We start from the raw sequence: 19,892 nt of genomic DNA on the forward strand, positions 1-19,892 counted from the left end.
ACACTCGCATAAAGGTCTCTCGGAAAGTGGAATTTCTACAGGTGGCACTGTCAAAGGATATTCAAAGAAAATGTCGCGAATTAAAAATGGACAAAAAACTTAAGAAATTTTTATTAAATTCGTTTATGCCTCAAAAGCTTAATAAATATGTAATCGTTTATACCCATGAGTAAATTAATGGGCATTTTACAAAAACAAATCTATGCCCCCTCGTTGAATAGAAGCAAGGGGAAGAAGCCCCAAATAATATCATCGCCTTCTCTCAGTTTCCCCAAAGTGTCGCTACTGACGTCGCTCTCCAACCAGTAGGAGCTGCGATGGTCTAGTCGAAAAAAAAAGAAAGGGTGCCTGAATGCCATGCGGGAGACCAGAGTTCTATTCCCGGGGTGGGTGATCTAAGATCGGAATTTTTCGGGTTTTGTCCCCGCATAAAGCGGGTCTGGGCCTCAGTCAGCCTCGATTAAATGGACACCTTGCGGCGGGGGTAAAGGCGGCAGATCACATCACCTCCAAAATGACGGAGATCGATAGAATGTGTGGGGCTACCCTTTCATCCCTCTTATGTGCGTCTCATGGCATTGTGCAAATTGCACGGGGAACTTTACCTTTACCTTACTTCCAACCAGCGACTCCCATTGCTCCATAAATAAATGCTCTCAGCCCAAATATGCAATTTTTTGTGTGGTATTGGTATATTGAATGTCACTGCCCTGCCCATGAAATATCCCCCTCTATCTCCTTACTCATTCTTAGCTGGCGTCGTCACTGTTCTCAACGGACTCCGCTTGAAGTTGTTCAAAATTTGGTTTTCCTGCTGTTGTTCTGAGATATTTCATCTCCAATGCTGTTATCCTACTTCGATGCTTATGTTTCAGAGTTAAGCCTTCAGTGTCATATAACTAGGTTGGAGTGATAGTAGTTTTATTATCCCTTTTGCCCATCATTTGTTATTTGAAATGCTTTTAACACACCATTAGTTATTCCATCTCTTATAATATTTGTATCTATCCACATGTTTTAACTGCACTCCTTCACATTTCACTTCCAGGATTTCTCTTCCTGATTTTGACGTTACTTTGCATAAAGGAATACAGAGTAATTAATATCTAGTAGAATGTGTGTGTGAGGGTGTTTTGAATATCGGACACTGACAACATTGGCAAATACATTTTGGGCGTTTTGATGAAATGACTGAAGGAATATAGGCAGTTACATTTCACGACATAAACGATGTTCTTAATATTAATATTAATTACACGCGAATTTTCAATTTTTTCATGTGCATCAATTTGTCTTGAAAAACAAGCTTTGCTACAGTTAACACGTTCACTGCTGAAAGCGCCGATCGGCGTCTGGGTGATTTCTCCCGATATGCGTTGGACGCCGATTGGCGCTTCGCGTTCGCTTCGTGCAGAGTTGATTTTGGCGGGAGATCAGCCCGCCAGTTTTACTGCATCCATTGTCGTACCGAATGTGGCGGTAGATGAAGTTTAGATTTAGTTCATTGTTGCATTCGTTGCGAAGTACTGCACAAAATGAATCGTGAAAGATGCGGGGAAATGAATCGGCCTCTTACTTCATCAAGGGCTAAAAATATTGATATCAAGAGCATGACGATTAGTGAACTGGATAATATATCTGTAGGTTCGAGTGATTTATTTGAACATTCTAGTGATGAAAGTGAAATGACTGAAAATGATGGTGTTTTGTGTGTTGATAGTGAGCATGGCACATCAGAAAGTGAATCTGCAACTGAAGTTGCCAGTGATGCCTATTCAAACGAAGCAGACACGACCATTTGGACTGATGATCCTTCACGTCTAAGGCTAATTCATTTTACTAAAGGTAATATGCTTCTAGTTCCTCTGCCTGGTAACAATAGCCCGTGTGATTATTTCAAATTATTGCTTGATGATTTGTTTCTTGAGGAAATTGTCAGATATACAAACAACTACGCTGAAGAGATATTTCTTTCAGAAGGTACGAAGGTGGAGGGACTTGACTGTGGAAGAACTAAAAGTATTTTTAGGTCTTCTTCTACATACTGGGACAGTCGCTATGCCTCGTTTACAGGACTATTGGAAAGTTGATACCTTATTCTTGAGTTGTTTTCCTCAATTTATGAGCAGAGACAGATTTTTGATCATACTGCGCTGTTTACATTTCTGCAGAAATCCTCGTTCTGATGAGCCTAAACCTGATGATCGTTTATACAAAATAAGATCAGTGTTAGACCATTTTAACAATAAGATGCACTCAGTATACTATCCAGGAAAGGAACTCAGCTTAGATGAAGCAATGCTTCTGTGGCGTGGTAGGCTTTTCTTTAGGCAGTACATAAAAGGTAAAAGACATAAATATGGTATTAAAATATATGTACAACAGAACCTGATGGCCTTGTACTAAAGACTTTTGTATACAGTGGTGCATATGATGAACTAGGTGGAAAGGGTCACTCCAGTAAAGTAGTCCTGCATCTCATGGAGGGAAAATTATACAATGGACATTCCCTCTACATGGACAACTTCTACAACAGTCATGAACTATCCCAGGTCCTCCTTGAGAAAAAAACTTATTCCACAGGTACCCTTAGGGCTAACAGAAAAAACAACCCACAGACAGTCACACGAGCGAAACTCAAAAAGGGGGAAAGCACAGGGAAATACTCTGATGGAGGCATCATGATCGGCAAGTGGCGCGATAAAAGAGAAGTGCTTTATATATCTACAGAATTTCCAAATGAATTAGTTGAGATCATAAATAAAAGAAATGAAAAACACATGAAACCACTTCCGATTGTACAGTACAATTGCTACATGTCGGGAGTAGACAGACAGGACCAAATGATGGCTTACTACCCAAGTGATCGCAAGACAATAAGGTGGTATAAAAAACTGTTTGTCCACTACGTACAGCTTATGGTTCTAAACGCTTTCCACCTCCACAACAAATAAACTGTAAACAAAACAATGAACCTATATGATTTCAGATTGGTTATAATTAGACACTTGCTGTCCTTCAAATCAGCCAGACCGGAAGTTCTTCCAACTCCTTCAAGAAAATCAGATCATCTACCAACAAAGTGCCAGCAAGGACCAAAGGGAAGAACACTGCGGAAGAAATGTCGGGAATGCAAGAAAAATGGAAAGAGAACCGACACTATTTACAACTGTGTAATCTGTCCTGGTACTCCTGGACTGTGTTTGCATCCATGTTTTTATAATTATCACAAACAAGTAAAGTAATGATTTGAAAAAAATGTCTGTATGTCATGTAAAGAATACGTAGAAGTTTTGATGTACAAATATTTTGTTTGCTGTATGTACAAGTAATAAGTATGTAAAAATTTTATCTCTAAAAACGAAAGCAATTATTTGTATAACATAATAAATAATAATTTTTAACAACTCCCTCAGAATTGAATGTTGTGAATGTAGATAAAAGCAAAAGAATCAGTGGGCGCCTTTCGGCGTCTTCAGCACAGAGCAAGGAAATTTGATGCTGTGTGCTAATGGCGCCGAAAGGCGTCCACCGCCATATTTGTTTATGATGACTTCCAAAACAGAAAAAAAGTGTTTTATGTTGTCTAGTAACTACAAGGAACCATAAAAGTACATAATGTGGAAAACAAAAAATTCAGCACCTGGGGTGAGTATTCAAATTTAGATCAGCAGTGAACGTGTTAAGAGACTAGAGTGTTTTGTTGAAGAGAAGTACTTAGTCATTCTCCCCCCCCCCCCCCCACTAATTTCAATTTGCATTCCATTTTGCACTTGGAGAGGCAGAGAATGGGAGACCTACCTATTCCTTTGCTAACTGGCAAAGCTAACCAGCTTAGCTGCACCTTAGACCCCAAACTGTTGCTCCGAGCCATAAGCTTGGTACTGCAGTATACCACAAGAATTTCCCATCACCATGGCAACTGAACCAACCAAATTAGTTCAAGGATCCATGTGACCCTCCCTGCATTCCCATGCAAACGGCAAAAATAGAATTCCAATTTGGTTCCTTGGTCGCAAGGGGTTTAACTGTTTTGGATTACTTCTGTATGGAGCACCCGAACAGCAAAGTGTTTGCAAGTCAGCCACAGGCCATCGAGTTTGAATTTTTGTTTTGAGATGTTGGAACATGTCATGATTGATCTTCTGAGGCTGTTTGAGTGTGACAGTTATCAAGGTGTTCGAACACATGTGTGACAAAATACTGAAAACATGAAGGTGAATGGGGTTGTTTCATAAATGGTAATTGTATTGTGTTTGTAATATTGTCTCATTAAACAGGTATCCCTTTCATTGTATTTAAAAATGCATGTTTTATTGAAACCCCCTTTGTATGATCTGCAGTCATAAACCTTTTTCCTCACTGTGCACTAAAGAGGGGTCAATCAGGGGTTAACAAAAATTTAAACAAATCTATTTTTTCAGGAAACTTGATTTTTTCTCTATTTTTTTTAGTCCCCCTCCACAAAGTAATGTCTTCTCAAAGAGTAATCTTCTGTGGTATGTAAACTCAATGAACTACATTAGATAGCCAATCTGCTAGAATCGAGAGCATACTTGTGAATAGCTGGCAACACTACTTTTGCGCTAATTTGTAATGCATTTTAGTATTTTTTATGATAAAACTATGGGACAATTTTCAACTAAGCACAATTGTAGGTTCATACGAGTGCTATATTTTGGAATTTTTATATTCTTTTTGGTATATTATGGGGGCTGCAGGGGGTAATTTTCTCATTTTTCTTCTTCTAATTGCACCTGTATTATCAAGATGGAATGCTAAGATTGAACTTCCTGTGAAAGCTGTAAATATTTCATGAAAAAAAAACTTCAGCTGTACAACAAATAGTACACCTACATTTTTTTAGAAAACATATTGCACATTTGAAAAGCCTTTCTTTAAAATTCATACTAAAATAAAACAGCTTTCGATAAACACCCAATATTTATATTGCAATTTCATTTGAGTATGTCGTGCTTTAACATGTATATAAATTAATAAAAAGACAACTAGATTACATGTAGTTTTGGAGAAGTTAAGTATTAATTGCTGTCCACATATTGTCCCATGAGAACCAGAGGAATGTAACTCCAAAAATGTGTTTTTCAGTTTTGTTTGACACACACATCTTCTCTGAAGAGCTGTATTTGGTGTCAGATTGATGAATCTGCGCCTCTTATTCTAAGTGGTAAAGTGGAGTCACGTATCTCCAATGTACTGATTTTTTTTTTTTTTTTTTTTTAGAGTCCGGCATATTCTTAAGAATACATTATTTCCTGTAAATTCCTGTTATAACTGTAAATTTGAAAAATTGGAGTTACGTTCACCTGGTTCTCACGCGAGGATATGTACAGTGGGAGCCATAAGTATTACCGTGCAAATTTTCCATGGCTATTTTCATTAATTTTTCTCTTACATCCTGTGTGTTTTTAACTGGTGCAGAAGTTGTCAAAAATAGAGCATGGTGATGAACAATTTGCACAAAAATGATCATGGATCCCACTGTGCCAGCCACCCTGAACCCTTTACATGGAGTGGTACATGTATGGGTTAGCCATCTGCTCAAGTTTTAACACTGTCTTAATAGTTTCCACACATGGTTCCTTGGACAGCAGCAGACATTTCAGTTGTAAATGAAATGCTACAGGGTACGTGACAAAGGGTAGAAAAATACAGGGTGCCCAGTCACCATCGAGTTTGATAGTTTTCACCAGGCAATAGAAGTTTTTAATCCAGTTCTAAAAAAAATGTTAATATTTTGAGTTCGATTACGGAAAATATCCATTACATTTCTTTTTAAATAACGAGTACGAGGGTCACTATTTATATTTTGAGCCTAAGAATGAAAAAACAGGAATTTGGCATTGAAAACTGCTTTATTGTTTTTCGAAGTATTCTCCTTTATGGTCAATACACTTTTGCATTCGTTCGAACCATTTGTCAAAGCAGTTTTTCCAATCTTCTTGAGACACCTCCATAATATGGTTTTTGAACGCATCAACGGCATCTTCCGCCGACGAAAATCGTTGTCCACGCTATTCTTGACATTCGGGAACAAGAAGAAGTCATTGGGTGCCAAATCAGGACTGTACGGCGGATGACCCATCAATTCGATTTTTTGACTGTTCATAAAGTCGGTTGTTAGACGAGATGTGTGACAGCTGGCATTATCTTGATGAAGAATGATCCGACGGCGGTTGTTTGTCTTCCGTATTTGACCGAAGACCTCTGGCAAACAAATTGTTGTGTACCATTCAGAGTTGACCGTTCTACGTTCCTCTAAAGGCACAGTTGCAAAATGACCAGTTTTCCCGAAAAAACAGGCGACCATTTGTTTCGATGTGCTTCGAGCGCAAACAACTTTTGTTGGATTGGGTTCATCTTGAAACACCCATACAGTCGACTGCTGTATGCATATATCCATGATTCGTCACCTGTTACAATCTTATATACGTCTTTTGAAGCACCACGATTGTATTTATTGAGCATTTGTTTGCACCAATTGACGCGAGCGTCTTTTTGAGTTTTTGTCAAATTGTGTGGGATCCAACGAGAACATACCTTTCTCACAGCTAAATGATCATGTAATATTTTATATATGATGGTGGAACTAATGCCTATGGTTGCCTCAATCTCACAGTATGTCACATGACGATCTTGCAGTATTAGGTTTTGCACAGCATTAATGTTTTCTTGAACAACAACTGATTTTGGACGACCTTCGCGAATCTCGTCAGTGAGCGAATGGCGGCCACGATTAAATTCGTTATACCAGCGTTTCACAGTGGCAAAGGATGGGGCTTCATCGCCAAATGTGGAAGTAAGTTGATCGATGCACTCTTGTCTTGATAATCCACGTCGAAAATCGTAAAAAATCATCGCACGAAAATGTTCACGAGTTAATTCCATTTTATTGTTGTCGCGCAATCTCCAAGGCAACATAGACAACACAAATGAAGCTATTGACAAAACATTTGAAGTACGTTATGGTCAATAATGCCAGACGATTACGTGCAAACGTCAAATCGCGCCTAACTTCAATCAGTGTTGCCAAGGCTCAAAATATAAATAGTGACCCTCGTACAGTATATGCTATTTGTACCATGTGTATCATTCAATCAAAATATAAATTTTTGCACTGTTGCTACCCAATTTTAAAATCTGCAGCAATATGTTGGAGACAGCCATATAAGTTATCAGAACGTATTGCAAAGTTATTGATGCTGTTACCAGTTGAGCCTTCTTTAGAAAGGCCACACTGGTGCAAGAATATGGCATATTTCATGGAATTTCTCAAGGATAGGATCCGTCCTATTTCTGTAGCATTTTTCGTAGCATAACCAAACAAAAGCGACCTCTAGGTCATGAGAGCAGATGTAATGGTGGCCGCACGATATGTAAACAATGCATCACTTCACATTTTTAAAAGACTATAACTATTCAACTGAGAGAAATAACGCTTCATATTAAACGGTTTTAGGTACAAAAGAATGGCGCTGCTTTTAACATATGGATAATTGCTCATTATTAGGGCTGGATTTTTATGACCTTAAAATTGCCAAAAAATGACCTTTAAAAAATGCATTTATGACCTAATACATGCAAGAAAATGCCCTATAAATTTAGAAAAATGATCTAAAAAATTCTGAAAGATTTGTAAAAAAATGTATAAACTACCAAGAGAAATTCAAATTACAAATTAACGTTACAGTATCTATCACATGTTCATTGCGTATGGTAGTACAAGTAAGGAAGTTCACTTTTTGTCATCTTTTACACTTTAAGTACTGAGTTGCAGTACACAACGAAAATCATATGCAAATTTTCAAAAGTGAATGATTGTCGGTTTTCAGACAAGAGAGCCTTGTACATCGAAAAACTTTAATAGAGTTCCACCGACACAAGAAGAGCGTACTTGAAATGAACAATTAATCACTTGCTGTTAAGTCACTTTCAAGTGCAAATTGCTTCCCTGACAAAATGTCCGATACAGAGCACAAAACTTTGTACCCCTTGTTTTTTTAACAATAATCTGTCTGGTAACAATGTATTTATTGAGAGAGTGGGAAATAACATTGTTTGAGCTGAATTGTTACACAACAGCTTGTATCAACAATACTGCACAGAATTTGGTTGTTTCTTCAAACACAGTCGTTCAGAATTGCGCTGAAGACAATGAGACGAGAGTCGGGAACCTCTCTCCTTGAAAGGGTTCCATTTGCATGTAAAATGTCCCTTCTTTCACCAAAATGTAGAAATATGCATAAGATGACTTTTAAAAGGCCAAAAAATGACAAACGGTTTAAAAAGTTTAAAAAATGACCTTTACTCCAAAAAGGGTCAAAAATTGTAAAAAAAATGCCCTAACAAAGGCTTCCCAATTAATTCACTTACGTGTAAAACACGTTCCTATCTACTTATGCAACGTTTCTGCCTTACCAAAAAAAGATGCATTTGCATCAAAATCATAGCCCCATTATATATTATGCAAACTATTAAAACGAGCATCTAAACCAGAATTTATGTAAACTGTTTAAAGAAGTTAACAACTGGTTTATGCATGCCACTGATCGTTCTCCATTGCACCCTTCTGAAAACCAGGCTCCCTCCCATTTTATAAAGGCAGGGTGAGGGAGTTGAAGCAAGTAGCTAATGAAAAACATGCAGCCTGCAGGCGTCAGTTCCACCACTGGAAACAGCGTTGGTAGGAAACACTGCTTGTTCCTTCCTGCTTTCTGTGCCATGCTTGGCAGAGGCAGTGTTGCTACGTGAAGGGAAATTTTCTTGGCATAGAGAATTCTAGGTCCAATTTTAGGTGAAAACAGATTTTATGGAAAATATAGAAAACTTGACGTTGCCGGACTTCTGTTTATGTTTTACTTGCATGCCTGCTTTGGTGCTTTATTTCTATTACATCTAATTCATCTAGATGGGTTGAATAATAAATATACACAATAAATAAGAATTGTTGAGGTAAACCAGGTCAAATTTTCAGAATAAGCCACTGATGGATTCCCCTGTTAAGACAAATACAACAATGCCTAGTTAATTGTTATTTATTGCATTTAACAATGCTTTTGCTGCCTCTCACATCCTCAAAGTCACAGACTTACATCAATATGAACATAATGAAAGGAACAAAGCAATTCAAATATAAAACATATTATATCTGACACTGGGTTAAAATACTAATATCTTACACAAGTTTCTCGTAATGGTGTTCAGTTCATTGAAGTGGAATGGAAGCTTTAGTTACAGAATTATACAATCAATAGGAATCGTTACTAGTATACCTAGGGGCACTTCGCATAAAATAACAAGTATGGAGTAAGAGCGGAACTCTTAGCCGGCTTCGGAGCTAAAATGTCCTCAAATTCCTTCCTCGATAGCAACCTGACCGTCTCATCGTCACACTCGAACCATACGGGCTCCGGCACAGACGTGTCCATTATCACCGGGCTGGAAGTGTTTTTCCATAACTTATCCTCGCACTGCGAATATCCCTTATCCCTGCCGTTGAAACGCCTGGCACTTGCATCACTGTTAGCCATGTTCCCCGCAGTCCCGTTGTCGCAGTTGGACCAATATAAATCCATCACAGACTTGCTGATCTTCACGCTGCAGCAATCGACACTGCGGCACATGTTGCTGCAGGCGTTATGTTTGTTAAAGTCTGGTTTCGTTTTGAAAAACCTAAGGAGTCCTCCCTTTTCGTTCGCCTTGCTTGACGGGGGTTTCTCCTTGTCTCTGTCGCAGTGGTAGTAGTCGTATGAATTCTCTGAGGCCTTCACGTAAGCTACGTAGTGCCCTGATGCTATGGTTGCACCCAAATGCATTATCACACCGTACAGTTTATACTGGTGTTCCGGGCCATCTTTGTTGTTTCTACATTTCTCGCAGAAACAAGACAAGGTGAGAGGAGTGGGCATATAATCATTCACCTTTGACATACACACCATGGATCTAGAAGAGAACATAATAAATACAAAATAAATCTTACGTAAAGAAATCCCTTGCCAATACAGACCTATTTACTTCAAGTAAACCCTGGCTGAGATTTATCGAAATGTAATACAGCACTAGTCAGAATGATTTCAACATGCTATTATTTACAACATATCGAACACAAAGTCAAATTAATATACATGTGAAATGCTTTCTTAAAAGAAGTTTGAAGTGCTAAATGTGATCATCAGATTCCTGCCATACACACTTTTAACCCTTAAATGCCAGGATGTGACACACGTCACATTTAGGTGAGGTCACTAACACTGAGATGTGACATATGCGTCACCTATTTTTTTTAGCATGCTGTCACTCATGTAATCAGGTAATGTTCGAAGATACAAGTTTGACAGCTACATGAGCCTTGAGGAATCTTAGATAGTAACATTTGGGGGAACAATTTCCTACAAAAAAAAAAAAAAAAAGTAACAGCCTAGTAATTAGAAATTATTTATTTTCTCTGAAAGCATATGCAGCAAGTGCACAATTCATGCGACGAGAATGGAACACACAAGACAATATACAGGTACAATTTTCAACCATCACGTCCCAGCATTGCCTACGTGGGAAATTCTACATATTTGGGGTGATTCACGAACATGACGCTGTTGAATCATAACTTTGCAGAGTAACCAAGGGTATTCACAAGAGCACTTCCAGGTACTATTGTGCTCAACCTTCTATTACAATGTTGAAAACATTCAATTCTCTTTGACTAGCCCTGTATATGTATGTTTTAAGAACAGATTTGCATGGATTGCAAAACCTAAGCAATTCTACAAGAAAACCAAAGTCTGTTGCTCTTATGACCAAATATACCCAGCATGACTATTTTCATTTTATAGGGGGTGTTAAGGAACTTTCGACTTACCCTGCATATCAACACTTAATATGAGGGGACCTCATTATATTGGGTCTGAAGTTTGTAGAAGAGAGATCCTTTTTGAAAATACCGATCTAATTTACTGATACTGGCAAATACTTCTCTGGCATTTTGTTTTTTTATACCTGGTCCACACAATTGTCACGAAACACTTTTGCGAAGTTAACCCCTTAAGTGTGGATGGTGTATATATACGCCCTCCGCATTGTGCTGCTGTAGTGCGGAAGGTGTATATATATGCCTTATGTTTGTTTCAACTATATTCGATTTACTGTGGCTTATATAGTCATACAGACGTTTGGTGAGATAGTTCTAGCTGTAGTAGAAACAAAAAATAGTAGCAAGAGAGGAAAAAGACGAAAAAGAAGAAGACGAAACTAATTTTTCCCTTCTTCTTCTTTCTTTTTGTCTTCTTCTTTTTCATCTTTTTCCTCTCTTGCTACTATTTTTTGTTTCTACTACAGCTAGAACTATCTCACCAAACGTCTGTGTGACAAACATAAGGCGTATATATGCCTTCCACACTACAGCAGCACAATGCAGAGGGCATATACTGAATTTGATGAAAAAACCTACATTTTTCCAGTAGGTTTACTTGTTCAACAAATTCCACACTTAAGGGGTTAATTATCGTGGAGAATATGCATAATTCAAAGTTTCTTTTTATATTGTACCCGTTTTGTGTGAAAAGCTGGATTTTGTTATTACATAGCATGTATTTTAACCCTTCGGGATGCATGCCGTTGTAAATTTTACGTTCTTTTGTTAATAACAAAGGCATTTGTTATCGTTGCAACGTGGCGCCTGTGTCTATTCCTTGCTTTGACTCCCCTCCACCCCTTCCATCACGTAACTCCCCTAATAGTTTGTGAGTGGCAAATAAGGTTTCGAACAATGAGTGGCAGTGAATGTTGTACTTTTTACACCATGCACCTTCTCGTGTAGTATTTTATTTTTCCTTGTCATTCTGTTTGCGAGTGATTTTGTTTTATTCAACATGATTGATTGAGTTGGTGTTTTAAGTTCACTTTATGCACAGTGAGGCTAATCGGGACTGGACCTACAGTTTAAAGTGGGATCCGAACCACTTGTGCCTGCACCGGGTATCGAACCCGGGACCCCTTGATTACAAGGCGATGACGCTACCACTGCGCCATCGGGGAGCCTCGATTTATTCAACATGTCACATAGATTAGATACAAGTGAAATAGAACGATTACTTTTAGAATCTTCAGTGAGGAGAGCAACGTAGGCGTAATTAGTGATTTAGATGAAAGTGGCCCCAGAGAAGAAACTATTGAGCAAATGACCATTCTGATGAGAATGAGATTGAAGGCGATGGTGAAACTTTAGAGATAGAATTTTTTGCTTAGTGTGTTGATGGTAAATTCTATTGTATTCTTGAAATTCTTGTCACCAATATAAAATAATTTAGAATATTAGAATTGGTGTTTCAAGTCCACTTTATGCACAAATAGGCCAATCTGGACTGGACGTACAGTTTAAAGTAGGATCCAAACCACTGACTGTGTACTGTGACTCCAAAATTTAAAAAGTAATCTCACCCAGCAAAATAAATTAACACAATTAAATTTTTTTAAAAAAATATATAAATGCGAAAACATAAAAAAAAAAACAGTCAAGAAGTACAAAATAAATTAAGCTTGCGAAAGCAGCTAATTTGTGTGTTGTAAAAAGTACAACATGCGACTGTTTGTGTAAATGAAATAAGTGTGCATCCCGAAAGGTTAATAATCTGATGAAACTCTTATAAGTTTTAGAGCAAAACTCTTGGTAAATTGTTGTGTATAATTGGGAGTGGAATATTACAAATTTATATTAATTAATAATTTTCAACAACATATTATTATTACTACAATTTTCAAGCATCAATATCAGATTTGGTGAGAATCGATACGAGTATTGGTATCAGTTCAAACTGAAATAACCTAAAAGAACAGTAGAAAGTGCATTAAAGCTCAGTTTATTGCAACAAAACACGTTTCTTATGGTGTATTTAAAGGGCATAGGCAGCGGCGGTGCCAGGATTAATCATCAAGGGATGATGAGGGGGTGCGGAAAGAAATTTAGGGGATGCTTAAAATAAGGAAAACCATGAAACACACATGCAAACTTTCAAAACTGGGGAGCAAGGTGCCAAAACAGGAAAAGGGGGGAGGGGCAAGGACAGTTTACTTTTCCGTAGTAGATAATGTTTAGCATAGTGCGGAGGCAAGAAAGCAAAAACCAGGGGCAACTGCACCCCTAATCGCCGCCACTGATTAACAAAAATTACTGACTGAAATTAAATTGTATGTGTGAAATATAATAACTTTAGATTGACATTCATTTTCCAGGCAGGCTGTGCATGCATTGCCCTCCCCCTGGACTTACATGATGATATATGTATTATGTGTTATACTCCACGAAAGTGGTCGTACAGTGTAAACATTCAGATACACGTTGCAGTCTAATTGAACTATGTAGTGAAATAAAAAATGAAATTATCCTTGTCTTTAAGAACACAATTTTTTAACCTTTTCAATGTAACCAATGAAGGTACCAAATACATAGTACATTGTACATTCCGTCTGCCACTTCAGGACAAAACGCAAAGTGCACAGCCAACTCCATCTTCGTTAAAATCCCTTCTGCCGCACTATTCCCAACAACGAACTGTAAAATTTCTTCTTGAACATTGGGCCTCTTTCTAACGTGTTTTGAAAAAGCCTGAAATGGTACATTTTACTAGACATGTTACGTGAAACAAATACACAGAACGTATTAAGAAGAAAACTACCCTTCACGTTACAACTCGCATCGCGATAAATGAAGCGCTCGGGTGTAAAACATGGTAAGTGACATTTAGTTGATTTCTGAGTTCATTACGGAAAAAGATTATTAGAAGTTATACTACAGATAAATCGTTTTCGTGTTGTGTTTGCCAATTTCAGAAGGCTTCACTGAGTCCAATGCAAGTTTTATGACATGGCAATTTCACTCGAAAATCGAAGGATGGTACATTTTACTTTGTAACTCAAAAATAACCAAAATGTCACCATGTTTTACACCCAATCCCTTCAAATAATTTCCCTAGCACGACTTGGTCAGTGACTTGGTGATATCTTGAAAGCAGCTGAAATTTTTGCTCCAGTGTGAGGAAGAAGAATAGGCGGAAAGTAAACCGTTTATCAACAATGAAAAAGAAAGAAAAACTTAACTTACATTAATCTGTCGGCAATTATCGAAAACCACATGAAGAAACAAAGGAAGAAAAAATTCATAACAACAATGCTGATGAAAAAAAATGGCCGCTGATCTTTATAGAGGCTGCCACCAGTACAGGACAGTATGGAGGCTATATCGGCATCTATTTCAGTGCTTGCCTGATGCATACAATAATAACTGTCTTACTTCAGTACCTAACATTCAACGCTCGATATGATGACATGACATAATATGACACTAAGGGTTAGTGTTTTCAGTTTAACGTAGGGGGTGCAAAAGAAAATTGCACCCCTTGTGCCCCCCTGGGCATAGGCCTAATTACACTATACAGTACAGTAAAATGTAAAGCAGTAGAACAATGCAGTGCTTCTAGCCACATTTTTGCTTGTCCGGATTAAGTGAAGTCCGCTTATCGGGGTCCAGACTAACGAAGTTTTAACATATCAGTTAAATTCTAGCTTGACCAGATTTGAGCCTGGGAACGAAACATATTGTATCAGTACCCAAACCAAAAGAAACTTCCATCCTTTAGATCTTTACACTGATAAGATAATGGTAAATTTAAGGCAGATGAAGGTTTTAAATGTGGCTAGAAGTCAACAAGAGAACTTCCCAAAGAAAAGGCAGTCAACCACTGATGAAATTCTGTTTCCTGCAGACTTTGTACTGTACTGTATGGTGTATTTAGGCCTATTCCCTTTGAATACACCATAATAAACTGAGTTTTAATACACTTTCTACTGTTCTTTTAGGTTATTTCAGTTAATCCGGACTTTCATTAAACTGGTCAACTTATCCTCCCATTAGTCTGGATTAACAAGGTTTTACTGTATATATTTCACCATAAGGTTTTACAAGTTGTAGTATGGCAGTCAAGTAACTTACCCAAATGTAGATGAAAATCTCTTGAGCTGCAGAATTAGAATGCGTGGAAGTGTTTCATACAGAACAGACCTCTTGGCTTCATTGTACCTTAAACACTGCTCACACCAATACTTATTTAGGTCACGCAAATATTCACTCTCCATTATAGCCGATTGGTAGAGTTCACTGGCTGGTAGAGGCATTTCACCTGAAAAATTGCAATGAATATTCTAGAAAAGGAGCAAATATCTTCTACAGTTCTGAATTCAACATCTTAACTAACATCAAGGCAACACTTGCAAGATTTTTACTTTCCTCCCATCTGTCTTTCATTCAGCTTCAGGGGCGAGGCCAGGATTAATTATGTAGGGGTGCTGGGGGAGTGCAGAATGAGCTTTAGGGCATGAGATATGGAAAATAAACATAGCATGTACGCTCAAGCCACTACACCAAGTAACATTCAACTTTTAATAGGTTGATTGATTGATGTGCTTTATTTTACTTCACTTTTGGCTAATTTGCAAAGATGGGGATGAGTGATGATATGATGAAATTGATGAATGGACACTCGCAAACATCCATGCCCAAGCCAGGATTCCAACCTGGGACCCCTAGCATCATAGCGCGATGTGCTAACCACTCCACAACTTTTAATAGGCATCTATGAAAGTATACCAAGGACACGGAAGACTACTAATGACTTGCTTCATTTTTTCTTGATCTCTACACAACCACATATTGGAAATTTGAAATGAGCAAAGCGCTTGCATATGTTATCTTACATTCCAAGAAAATTGCCATACAGTGTATAAACATACAAACACAAGTTACGGTCATATTGAACTAAGTGGTGAAATACAAAACAAAAAATTATCCTCTTTTAATTCATTTGTTTTATTTTATTTCAGAATATAAAAAGATGTTAAAAAATTAATGTTAAAAACTGTACTTACGTATGCGAGTATGTTGTTCCTATTTTTCTATCTTTAGAACTACGTTTCAGATTAACTATCCCCTTCTTCAGGTTCGTATGAAAAAACTAGGTACTTAGCATAGTACCACGTTGAGCAGGAATGGCTGAACCTGCAAGTTTTGTTTGTTTGTTTGTTTGTTTGTTTGTTTGTGTGTTTGTTTGTGTGTGTGTGCGTGTGTGTGTGTGTGTCTATATAGTGATATACACAAGTTTTTTAGTTTTTTAACATTTTTAACATGAGAATAGGTTTATTGTGCAAGTTTTTAGTGAACAACGAGCTTTTTATATACGTCTGGGGCGAGGATATAATATCTTAAATGTATCCACACCAACCCTTGTCCACAATCCTTTTATTACATTTCGACGTGGTACTATGCTAAGTACCTAGTTTTTTCATACGAACCTGAAGGAGATAGTTAATCTCCGAAACGTAGTTCTAAAGAAAGAAAAATAGGAACAACCTACTCGCATACGTAAGTACAGTTTTTAACGTTAATTTTTTAACATCTTTTTATATTCTGGAATTGTGAGTAATACGCACCAAACCTACAAAATGTTATTTTACTTCGCTTTTCTGCCACTTTTGACCAATCATGGAGATAAGGATGAATTACGATAAGATGAAAATTATGAAGGCACCATCACAAACGTGCATAGACAGCTTACACAAACCCCACAGACTATAATGGTTGAAAGTCCAAATGCCAAAGCCTTGTTAGTCTGCAAGATGCAGTCCAGGTGTATTACGTGTAAGAAAGTTTGACTTGTGTGTATCATTGGAAAGGGTCAACACTGCATCTTACGAAATCATGTAGCCACTTTCATGTAATGTGACACTGCCAAAGAGTTAATTTTGTTTTCGGTTGTAAATAGGTTTGAGAAGCATCCTCTGGTGGCATCCCTATTCATCTCTCCCCACTCTCTTTTCTATCTCTTTCTGAGAGAGAGAAGGAAAGAGAAAGCATATAAGTGTTGCAATGATGTTAGTTCAGCTCTCTCTTTCTCTCCAAACTTATTTTTCTCCCATCTCATTCCCTCTCTCTATCAGAAAAAGAAGAGAAGAAGAAGATGAGTTTTCTCTCTCTCTCTCTCTCTAACTGCTTTCCTTTTCCATGCGAGGGAGGGAGATATACATATATATATATAAGAGATTCTTTGTTGTGGTACACGTATTATTCATGCAAAAATCGCATTTCAACAAATTAACAATGGTCTTCATTACATGCTGAAATTGCATTATCACATAAGTTTGAAAACGTATAATGATATATGAATGAAATTTAGATCTAAATGCTGTGTGTTCTTTTTAATACTTTTAATATTCCTACCTTTTCATACCTATAGGGCAATAAGACAACTTCAGTTTCTTTAATTCAATCTCAATGAAGACCACTGTTGATTGAAATGTTGGGATTTCTACAGTGAATAATGCCATAAAAAGGTGCATCCATTTTTTTAATATTAAAATTATGTAATGAATAATTTGTACAATTATGATACTTATTGAGTTTTGTTTTATGCACAGATAGACTAATTGGGACTCGACCTACAGTTTAAAGTGGAATCCGAATCACTATGTGCTTCCACCGAGTATCAAACCCAGGACTCCTTGAATACAAGGTGATGAAGTTACCACTATGCCATCGGGGAGATCCTTTTGGCTATTTATAGAACAGGAGATAACAACATACTTTACAAACACATCTACAGAACCTTCACTTGGTTAGTGTCGCTAGAATGCGTGTTTAGGTAACAGCTGGAAGCACACAGCCTACAGGCGAAACTGGATACATGCATTCCCTAAACTCAAGCATATGGTGCATTTGGTTAGCTTTCCAAGCCAAAGTTTCATCAAGTTTCTCTTTGCTAAGCACAATGCAGAACACTGCAATGAAGCTAACTTTGAAAGCTGACATGTTATCAAGAACAGGTGGATGCATGCTGTCACAATGTGGCACCTCTCTGTCACCTTGCATACATGCAGAATGTGATATGTTGAAGAAGGATGAATGCCATATTTACTCACGTATAATGCACACTTTTCGAAAAATTTTGCCCCAAAAAACTGTGGTGCGTATTATGCACGGAATAATTTTGGACAGCCAACATGAAACCACACATGTTTTCACTGTCACTGTGTATAACATATACGTATATATCAACAGGCGCAAATACAAATTACTCCCATGGGTTTTTCAATGTTCACCACAAATCATTGTAAACAATTTAGTGAAACCAAGTGTGTATTCCCCGGTGCAAATACAAATTACCAGGTTTGGTTTCTTGAGCAATGATATAAAGTTTAAGGGCAGTTTCCAGGATTTTTCACTTTGTAACAAAACAATTTGCAACAACGAGAAAAGTGGTGATGTTCTGGCAGAATTCGAGCATGCACCTCCCGTTACATCAGTGGCATTTGTTGGAGAGAAATAACAGATAACGATTTATTTCCTGAGCCCTGCAAATCCATAAGGTAATTTTGACGCATGTATAATGCACACCCTGGTTTTTGAACGTATATAATGCACAGTACAATTCAGGTTCAAGAAATGGCTTTCTTAGTTGTAGGTCGTAAAGCTGTTGCTATGCCCATCAAGCGTGAATGGCATCATACATATTGAACGAATCTTGTTTGAGTTAATCCTTTTAAGTCCACTTTATGCACAGTAAGGCTAATCGGGACTGAACCTACAGTTTAAAGTGGGATCCGAACCACTTGTCTCTCCACCGGGTATTGAACCCAGGACCCCTATTCAATGAGTCACCTGTTGCTATGTGAACTAAGAGGAGAATATTCTGTAGTAGACAAATGGTGAGACGAGCTGTTGCCTTTGCTCTTATAGCCACTGAAAATCAACCGATACTCATTGTTTATGTGGTTACAGAAGTGACAGCTTTGGGATGCTAAACACAGAGTGGGTTGTCACTCATTGTATACACAAACTTATTACCTTATGGATTTGCAGCCCTAAATATAATTAAAATAAATCTATGCTTGCTGGTGAAATTGGATGTATGTACCCCGTCAACAAAATGAATTACCGTATTTGCCAACATATAAGATGCACTTTTATCCTTTAAAAATAGATCTGAAAAACAGGGTGCGTCTCCTACGCCGATACTCAGTTTCTGACTACCTCAATTTCTGGAAATTTTCTCTGTTCTAAGTTAGGCAATTTCCTTATGGTGTGTGATGAAGACGATTAAAATGTATTCTTTCCTAGTTAGATTAGATAAGTTATTTTTTGAAAGTAGACTTACATATTACTTTATATTTGAAATACTGTACGTTAATTATAATATCAAGTGATAAAGCTTTTTCCTCAAAAATGTGTCCAAAAAAGAGGGTGCGGTGCATCTTGTAGACCAGCAAATACGGTAATCTGAAAATTATGATTGTTTTAACTGCATGAAGGCATAAATGTTTGTGAATGCATATAAGTTGCATATTTCACCATCTGTAGCCTATATGCCTTACAGACAAATTAAGTCAAATTTTGCTACATTTTTAAAGCTTCACACAAGTAACACATTACCGTTAACGCTTTTCATGCATTCAAGTTATGTCATCATTAGAGGCATGCATATTTAATTTTTGACAAAAACACGAAATATGAAATAACACATTGTAATATTAATTTTTCATGTTTCTGAAAGACGTGAGGTACATTTTCCTACCCTGTATTGTCACAAAATGATGCGAAATAACTGTAAAATGAACTCAAACATGAAATTTAGAGTATATTTACAGATGCGACACTTTATGACGTATGAATTATGCTGCGAGTAATGCAATTCACAGAAAATTGATTAATCCTGCTGTAAATATTTGATAAGCAAAAATGGTCCCCTTTACACAGGAATAAATTTAATACTCTGGTAGCTAGGTAAATGTGCTATTAGAAGGGATATGTTTATTTTGTGTAATAAGTTCAGTTT

At 37.4% G+C, this 19,892-nt stretch overlaps 1 protein-coding gene across 2 annotated transcripts in view; it reads right to left on the minus strand.

Moving 5' to 3' along the window:
* Positions 1-9,040: 9,040 nt before the first annotated feature.
* The window catches only part of Usp1 (ubiquitin specific protease 1), a 34,916-nt gene continuing 24,064 nt past the window's right edge, over positions 9,041-19,892 (minus strand). For both annotated transcript variants that reach the window (XM_083137062.1, XM_083137063.1), the window contains exons 4-5: positions 15,002-15,188; positions 9,041-9,963 (exon numbers count right to left, since the gene is read on the minus strand). In XM_083137062.1, the coding sequence (XP_082993188.1) occupies positions 9,294-9,963; positions 15,002-15,188 (857 nt within the window). In that variant the 3' untranslated portion in view covers positions 9,041-9,293. The remainder of the gene's footprint in view (positions 9,964-15,001; positions 15,189-19,892) is intronic.

This window comes from Lepisma saccharinum, chromosome 15 (genome assembly GCF_977018435.1).
Source record: "Lepisma saccharinum chromosome 15, izLepSacc3.1, whole genome shotgun sequence".
In the NCBI taxonomy this organism is placed as follows: Eukaryota; Metazoa; Arthropoda; class Insecta; order Zygentoma; family Lepismatidae; genus Lepisma; species Lepisma saccharinum.